The sequence below is a fragment of the Phalacrocorax carbo genome, chromosome 7, assembly GCF_963921805.1.
Source record: "Phalacrocorax carbo chromosome 7, bPhaCar2.1, whole genome shotgun sequence".
Lineage (NCBI taxonomy): Eukaryota > Metazoa > Chordata > Aves > Suliformes > Phalacrocoracidae > Phalacrocorax > Phalacrocorax carbo.
In genome coordinates, this window is record NC_087519.1 from 2,367,501 (window position 1) to 2,381,325 (window position 13,825).

General features: G+C 39.1%; 1 protein-coding gene across 1 annotated transcript in view; it reads right to left on the reverse strand.

The window, feature by feature from the left end:
• Positions 1–13,825, reverse strand: part of IQCH (IQ motif containing H) — a 73,155-nt gene that overhangs the window by 52,844 nt on the left and 6,486 nt on the right. Inside the window, exons 5-8 of the mRNA XM_064456041.1 lie at positions 13,144–13,266; positions 2,577–2,685; positions 1,705–1,833; positions 548–762 (exon numbers count right to left, since the gene is read on the reverse strand). Coding sequence (XP_064312111.1) covers positions 548–762; positions 1,705–1,833; positions 2,577–2,685; positions 13,144–13,266 — 576 coding nt within the window. The remainder of the gene's footprint in view (positions 1–547; positions 763–1,704; positions 1,834–2,576; positions 2,686–13,143; positions 13,267–13,825) is intronic.

Consider the following 13,825-nt stretch of genomic DNA (forward strand, 5'->3'; position numbering starts at 1 on the left):
AAAGAAAGAAATGTCCCTTTTGCATGGGGATCAAGAACAATCAGCAAGCATTAAGCAGTCAAGGTCAAACTCCCCTATAGTCTTCTGTAAATATAAAGGGAAACACTACATTTGCTTAACTGCAGTGAGGGAGATTTAGATGAGACATTAAAAAACTCTTTTATAACAGTAAAGATAGTTAGTTAAGCACTGGAACAGATGGCCTAGGGAGACTGTGGAGTTGCTAGCACCAAAAGTTTTCAGAACAGGTTAGAGAAACATCTGTCTGCAACATTACAGGTACAGGTAATTCTGCCTGGAGGTCTAGATAACCTCGTAACATCCTTTCTAGACTTATTTTCTATGATTCTGTGAAAAAGCAGACAAATTTAGGCAGAAGACTTGAGAAAGTAGAAACTGGCAATACACAAAATATTTCCTACTTACTTCAATATTTACTGGCTTTGGTTCAAACCCTTCTGTACCAGTTCAGTGATTTAGAATCACTTCCTAAACCATCATATTAAAAACATGAATAAAAACCTCATTATCCTCCCTGTCTGAATACCTGTGTCTGAGAGGGAATCTGCAGCTCAGCTTCCAAATGTTGAGCTGGGTACGTCCGTGCCAGCTTTGATTTCCTTGCTGAAACCGCGGAGCTGCTGGACAGAAGTGGCGCAACGCTACCTTTACTAGAGGAATATGTGCCATAAATTGCTTCCTTTGAGTTTGGGAAGGCGATGGCATCTGTATTCTCAGGGTCCACCCTATTACCAATCTCTTCTGTACCAAAGACAAGAATTCATTGCAGGTTTCATAGTTAAGAGTAGTGCAACACGGCATCAAATTGATATTCTACCACCCACCATTAGATACTAGCATGCTCCAGTTTGCTCTCATGTCCAAGCAGGCTGCAATTTTCAGGAGTTATCACCAAAAACCATTGAGGAACGCTATTGGATGGCCATAAACCAAACCATGCTATAACAGGGTGCTATTGTGAAGACTGAGATTAGGCTATAGGAAAATGTAGCACGGTTCTAACCTGTAACGTTCTAAAGTTTGTAATATGCCAGCCAAGAGTATATCCAGGATAACAATGTCAGAATATTAGCGCTTTTATTCCTGGTTATTCCATATATAATTTTAGTTTTCAACCAACACCTTTTCGTTAGAACTTTTCAAATTTCTGGGGTTGCTACTGAGCCCACCGCTCGTTTTGCTTACGCTCCTTGCCATACTGATGTCGCACACCACAAGCAGCTGTAGCAACAACAGTTTTGAGGACACTTTGTGCTAGATCAGAATCCCATCGCCCAGAGTATATTCACTTATTAGGAGTCATTCATTTAATCCCACTGGCAAAACAGAGGCTTGATCGGCTGTTGCAAGTCATGTTAAGTCATGACTTACAGGAACACTGGCTTTAGACTAAAAGCAGTGGTCAGATCTTCAGATTCAGGTGCTTCGAATTTGACACATGGAGGTAGGAACCTACCAGGATTTCAGAAACGAACAGGGACCGAGTCCTCACAGGGATTACGAAATCTGATCCCCATTCAGTTGCAAGACACAGGATGCTCATGTACATCTTCATGCACTTACTACTCTTTAAGAATTTGAGTGAGTGCTCATTAGACAGCTGTTACCTTGTGAGATAAAACAAGGGCCTGAAAGTGAAGTTGGAGCTGCATTCGATGGCCGTTATCAATCCTTTGCACTCACCTACAGCTGACTTCCTGTGTTGCCTGTGAAATTCATGGAAAGGCACTGCTTTGGATACAACAGGACGTGTCCGGAGAGTTATCTTTGTGGCTGGAGGGATAAGCCTTTGTTCAGTTAGGCTCAGAATACCTACAAAAAGATGACATTACTAAGCAATTCATATACATTCCAGCTACAAAAAAAGAACGAATTGGTAACAATAAAGAAAGAATTAAACAAAGGCAGACTCAAGTTCTTCCAATTCTAAACTAAAACTAGAAAAGCAGCAGTTTTCTTTAAAGATCCTTATGTTTCAATATTTTACCTTCAAGGAAGGTGAACTTTGCCTATAAAAATTGACAAATACATGAAACACATTGTAATGGTGCTGATTCTGAGATGGAGTTATGTGCCTGTACAATGGCAATTTAATACGCAGAACGGATGATAATTAGCTCTTGTAAACCACAATGTAATCATGAATATGGACTGGTTGCTAGAATAATCCAAGTGCAGGTCTAGTTAAGATTGAATGATTAATAGCCAGACATGAATCACAACCGTTTATTTTGACCGTGTTAGTCATAAAGGAATCCTCCATCACACACAGTTCTTCCTTCCAGGAGGAACTGAACTAAGTGAATTACAAGATAACTGACTCAGGGAGGACGATACTCGATGTAACATATGCTACGTCCTAAGTTAGCTACCACATGGAGTAAGAAGTCCAAAGCTGATCTCTACCCCTTGCAACATCTGAGATTGCAATTCTTACAAGTTTTGAGGTGCCAGAAAATTTGATGACCAGACACCTGCTTGCAAGCAGTAAACAACACTGCTTATGTAGCATCCATCTGGTGGCAACAGTACCCAGGTGGGCTTCTGTGACTCACCTTTTGTTATGTCTTCTAACAGGGGTAAGGCAGGATCCACGTGGTGAGAGGCAGGCAAACCCCAAAGGCTGCGGACGGTATGACCTTTTGCTATCTTCTGACTACACATCTAGGAAGAGACAGAATCTTCTTTCAAGGAGAAATCCTAGATTTGCAAAGACACACTTTTCTACTCCCACAATAATAAATATAATTTCTGCTCTGAATAGTTTCATTAAGATTTAATAATGTAACAGTACAAGCACTGCTTTTACTACTTATGAACATGCGACAGTATTGTCTACTGTCATTACTTTAGTAATTTAAAATAAAGTTAATTACATCCAATTGATGTCCTGTGACTTCTGCTATGCAAAAATCAGTGTACTAGTTAATAAAGGAATCACAAGAAGTTTGCTCAGTTTTAATAAGGATAGTGTAAACACAGTATTTTTTGACAGAACAGTCTTTAAATATATAAAATGCATACATGGGTGTCATGGTTTAACCCCAGCCAGCGACTAAGCACCACACAGCTACTCACTCACTCTCCCCAAGTGGGAGGGGGGAGCGAATTGGAAGGGTAAAAGTGACAAAACTTGTGGGTTGAGATAGAAACAGTTTAATAATTGAAATTATTAATAATGTAATGAAAAAAAACCAACAAGAGAGAGGGAGAGGAGCAAAACTCAGGAAAGACAAGTGATGCAACTGCTCGCCACTAGCTGACACCCAGCCCATCCCCAAGCAGCGATCGTTGCCCCCCGCCGACTCCCCCCAGCTCATACACTGAGCATGACATCATATGGTGATGTCATATCCCTTGGGCCAGTTTGGGTCAGCTATCCTGGCTGTGCCCCCTCCCTGGCTGCGCCTCTTGCGCACGTCCTTGCTGGCCGAGTACGGGAAGCTGAAAAGTCCTTGACTTAGTATAAACACAGCTTAGCAACAACTAAACCATCCGTGTGTTATCACATTATTCCCTTGCTAAGTCCAGAACAAGCACTGTACCAGCTGCTAGAGGAAAATTAACTATATCCCAGCCAAACCCAGGACAACAGGCAAGGTGCAAGAAAGAAGAGGAAATACTTTCAACCAGGTAAATAAATTTTTGCTGCGAAGAATACCAATAGAATTAAAATATGTGAAACTACTCGCAAATCAGGGAACGGTATCACAAAAGTTTGGAGCTTTCAGGTTCCTCGAGGACAGCAGACAATGACACAGCCTGATAATGCGATGTGGAAACATGTGCCACTCTGGCTGTGCTAATGTGGGGATTAAAGCTCCCTTACTTCCCCAATTAACCTGCGCTTGCCTGAAATAAACAGAACCTGCTGGTTCTAAGTGCCAGGAATTCAAGCAGTGACCCACGTCACCCTGGGACAGTGATACCATGTGTCTTACCGTTACGCTTTTTATTGCGCATATAGAGCATTGCACAGGGAAAAGGATATATTGCCACCTTATACTTCAGTATTATAAATACAAAACCTCTGCGTTATCTAACATTTTTTTCTCTCTCCAACGTGCCAAGCTTCTGGCTAGGGACACACATACTATTCCATTTGCAATGTGGGTTGTACTCAACTCCTAAAGAAACAGAGAGCTAGATATTTGGTGGGTTTAAAGCATTACAGCACAAGTAACATCACTGAGATCTCTCATGTGACAATAGTGAGCCACCACCAGCAGAAGATTATATTGACAATGATAAACCCAGAGAGACGTGAGAGACTCAAATGTTTTATCAAGCAAAAGGAAAATTTAACACTAGTCTATCCAACCTTAGCCTGTCAACAGATTTTTTGGAAACCTAGATAAAGGTTTCTTATTTTTAGCAGCTAAACTACCTGGGGATCAGGTGTGCTGTAACAGAGACTGCTCAGAACTTCCTCTGCAGCTGCAACTTTACAGGTTCTCCAGTAACTTTAATGCTGGGTTGAGGCAACACAAGAAGGAAGCAACTAAATTTGAATGAACAGGGTAAGTAAGTGGCAGCACACAGGTGTGAATATACCATCAATCTCAAGAAGAAGGAGGGTAGTTGGAGGGGCAAAGCGGATCTTTGAGCAAACAGGAAAGCCAGCAGGCAGATTGGACAAGGAAAAAGACCTGGGGGCAGCAGGGTTAGGAAAGAACATTGGGACAGGCTGGACAAAGAGCCTGGCAGAGGATCAGGGAGGTAAGACTAGGATACGTTCTGGAAGCATCTCAGAAGACAACAGCAAGGAACAGAGAGACTGGGGCAAGATAAAAATGGGAAAAGGAAGCAAACAGCGCTGTATGCAACAGGGCACATCTCCCTCATAATTTGGAGCGGACCTCAAGATCCCACGGTCTCCTTGTTAGTCAGCAAATAGCTGTGGAGCCCAATTAAAAAAAAAAAAGTCCCATGTTTCTGTGGGTGACAATCTGTTAGCAGTTACTCCGTTAGTCTAATGGTTAGAAATTCTCCCACTGGATAGAAATGTTTGGACCTTACTGATGAGTAATGCCACATGTTGGAAATTTTATTTGCTTTTTAAAAAATTATTTCATTATGAATGATACACTACCTTAAAATAATATTAAATACATAAAATCAGAAAGCTAGGAAATATTGATAGATCTGCAAAATGGGAATAATGGTATTTACCTCTTATAGAGAACACTGGGACTTCCTGGTGTAAAATACTAGGTTTTAATGACTGATCATCACACTTGCGTACAGCTTTTAGTACAACAGGATCCCGGCCACGATTGGGATCTTTGAGCACTGTTGTGTCATAATTAGTGAATAACATTCGCCACCAGCTTTGTTGAAAGGAGTAGGCAATTCTAAAAAAAAAAACTGCTTACAAACCTAACAGGGAAATGAGATAGATCAAAATAAGCTATTATAATTTTTCCTCCCAATTTGTATAACAACACTGCCCACAAGAGACATTAGGGACATAGAAAATATAAACGCTTTATCGTAATAGAGAATCTCAGAGCAATCTTTCGGGCACTCATTTTAGCTGTGGCCATTATGCAGCATTACGCTTTAAGGGATCTAGATGTACGAATCTTCATGTCCTCGTGTTTCAAGAAAATAGCAATAAGCATATAACAAAGATTAACTTTATACCAGCTGGCATATAAGTGGCTTGATACTGAGAAAGGGGAATAATAAACCACACTTTTCTATTCACTCTCAGCCCCAGCAGTTTGTTGAGGACCCAACAAAAATGTATAAAAAGAAGAAATTTAATTAAACAGTGACTCCCTTTTCAGGCTATTGCTATTGTATCAGTAAAGCAGCCCCGATTTTACTGTTGGTCAGCTTTATCCCAGTTTAAATCCCAGGAGTTTTGTTACGATAAACAGCACTATGAAACCTATGTATTTCATTTGAGTTCATAGACATGTAAGCAGCTACAAAGAAAAGCAATTCAGGTGGAGTGTACGAGTTCAAAAGCAGTCTAGAGATGGTTTTCTTTGCTTGGTTTTTAACTGGACACATACTTAATTCTTTGCTGTATCCTTTAATTTCTATAAAGTCCATGGCAGGTGTCATGTTAAAATAAGGACAGACGAACTGTAATGCAATTTAAGCTCTCATTTACACTGGGCAGTGCCAACTATGATTCACTTCATTACATAGTACAGGCAGAGCAGTGGAACTATGGAGCTACCCAAAACAGTTACCTATGAAAATTCCACCCAGCCTGTACACCCTTCCGTGTTTTTTCAGTGTCTTGAAGACTTCAGTGAGGTATCAAAGCAAAATTGGACAAAATGCTTTCATTCTTCAGTTATTTTCACTAAAATTAAGCCAAGTAATTTACAGGACCTTAAAAATAATAAAACTAATATGAAGTACTGCAAGAAGGATTACTTTTAACATCAATATATAGTTTTATTACCATTATCCAGTGATTTAATTTTAAAAGATATTTAAAAGTCTGCATCTTTTTAAAAGGTTTTTAACAGACTTCCATCTGCTTACACCAGTGCAATTAAAAACCTTTAATCACACCTACAGCTTTTATGGCATAAACACAAAACCTACTGAATTTTATACCACATATTCCAGAACCGGCAGCTCCTAACTAGCATTTTAATGTCTGTAGTGCAGAGAGACCCAAATCAGCACGGAAGCAAGGGATCACGCCCTGTACAACGCCAACCTGCGGGCCCCTCACCTGCTTCCTCTCCCCGGCACGACCCCAAGCGACCGTTACTGCTACGAGGTGAGCGGAACCTCAAACATTTTCCTGCACGAATAATGTCTTCTAGTGAAGTTTGTTAGGAAGATTATGATTCAACAAGTGTACTTTACTGAAGTCAGCACACAGCCTGCTTCATCACGGGTACCTTTAAAGTACAGTTTTGTAGGGCTGGAAGGGAGCACTTAGTTTGCAGCGCAGACTAAGGCTTACTTGCCTGATAATATGCTCAGAGTGTGCTGAAAAACTATTTTTTTCATTTCAAGTGCTTCTGAGTGTAATTAACCTGGGACATGAGAAAAACAATTCTATTACCCTTTCTAAAGTGTTTTTCTCCTGTGGATAAACCTCTCCCACTTGATTTTTTTTTCCTTTTTGCTTCATTTTAAATAGGGCACTTGTTGTAACACCACAGGGATTTTTCGATTAGTTCTCTATGTTTCCTTTTTTACCTAGACAGCAATATTTAACTAGAACAACTTCTTTTTTTTAAATGTGTTTCTAAATATGTTTTTTTTCCCCCCAGTAAAAGAACAGAGACTAGTAATAAATACAGAGAAAAGATGAGTACTATCACATATCAAAACTACATTTGTCAACCAGGAAGATTCGATGGACAAGATTTGGTGAGTAAGTATCAGAAAGCCACAGAGCTTGATAGCAATGGCAGAAAAGGTATATAACAGAGTAATCTCTCATTTCATGATTGCCTTCTCCAAATTGCCACCTACCTTCATATTTTTTATTAACAAGTTCCTGTCAAGATTTGATACACACAGTTCGTAATCCCCATGAAAGGAAGGAGGAAGCATAGGCAATAAAATCAATGGAACTAAGGTCAGTTTTCAATACGCTCAGGAAACTGGCAGGCAAGAGCTTGTAGAAGGCAAGTCTAAGGGAAACTAACACTCTGTTGAATGGTCTGTTCCATAGATAAAATGTACTACAGAAACAAGCTCAAACTATTCCAGAGATGAAGCAGGAGAGGAAGGACAGCAAGTTACCAAAGCTGGTAAATCATGTGTTCCTCATTGATCTCAAAAGATGACAAAAGCATACAGAAAATGGAAAACGGGCATATTGATGACTTTTTGTTTGCTTAAATGGGGAAAACAAAACGAGATGCGAACAGGAAGAAACTTCTGGGTAATAAAAAAAATGACATAATTATGTACATTTATCATTATCACTTAAAAAGCAGCTAGTTATGAGCAGAATCAACTCACTCAATTGAAGTGCAAAAGGGAAGAGGTCTACCTTAAGGCTACCTTAAGGGCAAAACAGATCAGACACTGCTCAGAGGTTTTCAAATTGGCTGGTCCTGATAAAATAGACTCTAGGATGCTTAAACAGCTAAAGCAATCTGAGAACTGCTGGTGGAACCCTTGTAGAATGGACAGTATACCAGAATACTGGAAAAGAGCATAGTACCTATCTTTAGAAAGCAGCAAAGGATCTGTTGAGAAATTCTAGCCCTACAGGTTTAACTATAATTCTTGGGAAAATCCTTAAACACATAACCAAACAAGGTAACTATAAACATCTGAAAAGTAACAAACGAGCCGCTTCAACCTGTCAAGATCAAATTTGTCAGACCCATCTGATTTTTTTCCCCCCCTACAACAGGTTAGCAAGTGTTGTGAATAGGGGAGAAGCTGCCTGAGCATGGTATCATATAAGCAAGCTAAGAAAGTATGGTTTAGACAAACTTTGAGAGATGCAAAGCTGCTCTGATAACTAATTCAGAAAGAATTTCTATGTCAATATGGAAGGATACCAAGAGCCTTCAGTGGGGTCTGTCCCACAAGTGGTCCATCAGTTGGGAAAAAAGGATCTTGTTCTGACAATCAGCCAAATAATCTTAGTAATAAAGAGTAAATAAAGAGAGCGTTTAACTCTCGTTTCAGGTAACCTAATTTTGGTCCACCGAGTCTAAGAACCAGCACATGGAATTCAATACAGAAATACTGAATGCTAACTAAAGGACAAATTCTCACCAGTGTCCGTGGAACTATTCTAAAGTCAGATGAGTTCAATTTGTAACAGTCTCTACGAGATGTAAACTGTGAACATTTTTTATGACTGGCTGTCCTTTTACTCAAGAAAATTTCTGAGTAGGGAAATTGTATAAAAAATTGCAAATTTCTCCTTCTCGTTCTGATTTACATAGTCCAGCATTTTACCTACCCAATGATTAATACAGTTTCCCTTAAATGTAATACTAAGATATTAATACATATTAATTCCCTCAGATTTTTTTAATCTACAGAAGATAAAGTCCAGTTTAAACGGAAAGCCCAACATTCAACCTTCAATTTGGAGCATGTTGGCATCTTTAACAACAGGTCTTATACGTTATTCTTGCCTACTTTAAGCTCTTAAAGCAACCACAGATGGCTCTGAACCGTCAATTTTCCATGTACTTGAAAAAAACTCAAGCTTTGCTCCTTTGATTGCCTACCGCTGGCTCTCCCAGAAATTTACCTCTATCAAAATTCTGCCATAACAGGTGCAAGAGAGAATAGATGGAGAACTTTGGTGAATCCCACATCTGCTTTTTGAAAAAGGCAACAGAAGCAGCACAGAAGGAAGTAAGAAAGATAATTGCTGGCTTGAACTACAATACATTTTACTTGCGGGCAAAGGGCCAGCTTACACGAGGCGGAATATGCAGGACCAACTTATTGGAATTCAGGGGTGGGCCTCCATTCTTGTCCGGAGACAGCTGTAAACCAGCAGCCCATAGCATCACAATCAGGCACTGCGTTTTGTCAAGGAATGCTGATATGTACAGAAACAGCTTCAGCAGCTTCGGCTGCACCCCTACCTAGCAAGATGACAGTCAATCTCCAATTCCAGATGACAAGAACTGGATAAAAACTTAAAACAAATGGTGACCTTTCAAAAGATTAATTTGTTTACCAACAAAATGTTCTACGTTTGTCATCTGAGATGGGGGTGACCTTCACATTCCCATTTCTAGGCTGAAAGGATGCTGACTATAGTCATCTGTTAAGTTAACTCTATCTCACCGATTATTTCCTCTTTATTTTTAGTGACAAGAAGATTTTATTAATTCACTGGGCTGGTTATTATGATTACATACCATAATACAAATGCAACAAGCTTATTTTGAATTACTGTAGTGTAACGTCAATTTGTTTAAGTCTCATTCTGCTACCACTGCCAAATTATGCTTTGACTGTAATTATAGCCATATGCATAAGTTTAAAACACAATCAGGTTTTGAGGACCGAAAGACCTGTTTTTCTTCTACAACTTCTTCCTTGAAATGAAAAGAATTGCCGTGCTTTGCCTTACTTTATACTTTTGGAAACGAATAGCCTTTCAGTGATAAGCATCAGTAATTAGCATGATGCACATACTGAATAAAGAATGAATAACTGAGGATATGATTGGAATGGTTGTGCTCAAATAAGCTAGCTTAAAAAAATCCCCACCACAACACAGGATCACTGCCATCACCATTAAAGGCACGCTATATAAGATGCAACTCATAAAGGCTAGAAATCATCACCATATTAAATTCTACCTCATGAATAAATTAAAAGGTTCCTAAGTTTACAGTATAATATACATTTATAAGAAAACAAGGACCAAAAAGTGCCAGTATAACTCTATAAAAGAACAGCAGTCCTATGAAAATGAAAGGTATAGTTGTGAATCTTTTCTACATTGCAGCAGTTCATCAGAATTATTTTTGCTGCAATCCAGATTACTATTTGCTTTGCTAGATACTCCGTGGGAAGTATACATATTTAATAATTAACTGCTCATCATTTTTCATTTGTTATCCAGATATAGGCTACAAAATAAAGTGATGCCCAGTCTGCTCATGGTGTTTCAAACAGAATTACAGTCCTCATTTTAAGATAACTACAGAACTTTACAGAAGAAGCATTAGTGCTTATCAGACCCAAAAAGGTACAAAAGGGCAACAGTTAATTGTTCTTAGTTTCCGTCATAAAATCCAGCGTCAGCTACTTTATAATACCAAAAGAGCAAGCAAAGACAACATTTTTCATGAAACAATGAGATCCTTACTAATAATTTTTCAAACTACTCAAATGGCAGGATAATAGAAAGTCCGTGTAGATTTGTGCTTGACCTATCCAGTCACCTCAAAACCAGCGTGTTTTTAATCTCATCACATTTATAAATGCTCGGGTCTCCTTGAAAACTCAGATGCTGACGACTCTAGGAAAAAACCTGAATGCAGTTAACCAAGCAATTACTTTTTAATTTACTTCAGTGAGAGTCCTTCTGCCACTGACTTTTTTGGGAGATAATCTTTGAACTTACGTACATATGTAGGACACGTACACGGGTATACGCGTGTGTGTGTTCCCGCATGTGTGCGTACAAATATTGCCCTCTAATGGCTAATTAGTAAAAACAGGGTAGGTAGCACCTAACTTAATTCTTGAGGCTACTTTAATTGATGGGGTTTTTTTTCAAAACTAAAGACCATATAATTTTAGACCTGCAACCACATATCGACTTATTTTAGTTACTACTGATCATCTGGTAAGTATCATCCCTCTAAGTGCTGGTATAGATCACATTTAACAAAAATGCCTTAAATCACAATCTCAGTAGTGGATTTTGCAAATCTAATTGCAAAATTTTACCCGCAGTGAAGCCAGAGCATTTCAAAATGCAGATTGTGTCATGGGATTCGAAAACTTCTAAAGAGCATTTCCTTCAGTAAATGCTGTAGAAATTAGAGATAGGAAATACCTACTTGTTTTTTCACCCCATCTCCCTGTCATAAACAGTTCCTTCGCAGCTGTAAATATGTATCAGAGAGCTTGACTAATTTTCACTAAACGTTTGTAATTTAAGTTTTCTCTGATCAGTGTATGTTTCAGCGAGAGTGGTAAAACACATGGCTCTCTGCAGTAGTATAATATTCCTCTCTGCGAGTGTTTTAGAGTGGTTCTAAAAAGCTATTAGCCATGATGCTTTTTTCTAATTAACTCTACATCACAGGGTTAGACAAATCACCTCTTAGTCTGGGCAACAGCTTTCAAAAATCATTTTTTATAAGTGGCAGCTTACAGCTGTGCCATTCACAGATTCTGCTTATGTTGTTTAAAACCAAATACCCTAGAATGTCTCTTACAGCACTGGGCTTGCTGCATGATGCTTCTATTACATAAATTAAATTGTAGAAGAGCATCCTTGTGTGAGACCGTTGGGCATATTCTTTCACGTGGACCACAGTGCTGTGCTAAATTTGTGAACATAATTGATCTTTGGAGGGATGTCTGTGCCTATTAGATTTTTTTAAAAGCATACCTTGCAGAAAATCTCATCTTCATGTTCATTTGTTTAGTTAAGAGAAGCAGCAGTTGCAGAACACAGATTTGGAAGAATCAAAATTTAGCCTTACACAACATGAACATTCTCAGACCAGAAGGAATAGAGAAGGGTGATTTGGTGGATACTAGAGTCAGGGTACTCTCAGGAGAGTGCTGTGGAAGTGCTCAGCCTCGGCTTCAGCAGGTATTTGTTCTGAACTAAGGGAAAAGCCTGACTAGAGATAAAAGAAAGGCTGTGCTTCGGAATACCTCGTAGCCTGACAGCGAGGACACCTGGGATTTACAAGACAGGAAATCTCTCCATATGGAAAGGAAGCATCTGAATCTGTCTCTCACATTCCAAAGGAAGTGCTCCCAGTATAGAGCTAAGCAGTAGAACTTGACATTCCCTCCCAAACCACTCCAGAAAAATAAGATTAAACAACACCTAAATTCATGTAGTCACTCCAGGATTCTGACCCTCTTTCAGTATAACCCCTATTTTCTCGATTCAGTGACACTGATTTCTGGTCAGTGTCAGCATTCATGTGGCAGGATTGCTTTTTTTTAAAAAAAAAAACGTAAATTTTAAAAAGCATCAAAACAAACTACAAGCATTTTCCACTCATTCCTAACAATCCTGTTACCATTTGAAATCAGAATGTATTCTTGTTTTAAGAAATGGCCATAGAATGAACAACTGGAAGCCCATTCTTGTCAGCAACCCCCTTTTTACTTCTTCCTTGATCTTTGGGTCACATCCTAAACTCCACAAGCTCCAGTTTGCTTATCTTCATGCCCTGATTTTCCCGAGATTACTTACCATGCACATTCCCATGTATACTTATACTCTTGCTGGACTGGGGTCTTGCTACCTGAGCCTGTTATGCGACAGGTTTGTCTTCCCCAGTGTTGTCACTCAGAATGATTTGATCGTTACAAATCAATGCCAAAATTAGGAAATTATGAGGTACTTAAAATGAATTTTTTTATTTAGGTCTAACACATATAAACTTTAATAGTGAAAAGTAATGCATATAACAAGCCCGTAAGACAATACAAGTTACTTACAGGAGCAGGTTTTTTCTTAGTTATAAGTGGCAGCCTGGTCCCATAGTTTTGTTGTTTTAAACCAGCTTTATTACTGATGTTCTCTGGGTCAAGCATAATCTTCACATCCATTTCCAGCTGCTGCTGAAATAGAGAATATGCAGAGCCTCCAAATAACTGCACTAGGACAGAGTGTTTATCAGCAGGTATTGGCTAATGTGTTCACAGATTCGCAAAATGATGATAAAAATGCTTGTGATTTCAGGGTCGACACAGAACTGGGCAAACAATGGAAAAGTGCCTTTTGAGTAGGTGGATGACTCAGCAAGGCAGACAACTACTATTTGCATATATGCTTTTGCCAAGATTTGGTCAATTAATTTCATTACAAGCTCTGAAATTTCCAAATTTGTGCACCTTTGAGTTAAATTTGAGTAGAAAGGATGATCAGGTTTGACTCACATGATTAACAGGGGTAATTTGTGGATTCCATTCACCTGTGTCATAACAAATGTTTTATACACACCCTACCTATTAGGAGGGTGTTGTATGTGCACTCTTCCTACAGACGATTATAGGAGTCCAATCTACCTTGGCCCTGTTTGCCAAGGACTTTAGTTCATGAATCTTTGACCTGATGGACCAGAACAGCTTCTTTGGATCGGTTATGGCCCATTGACTCGACGCAGATAGAGCACTTGCT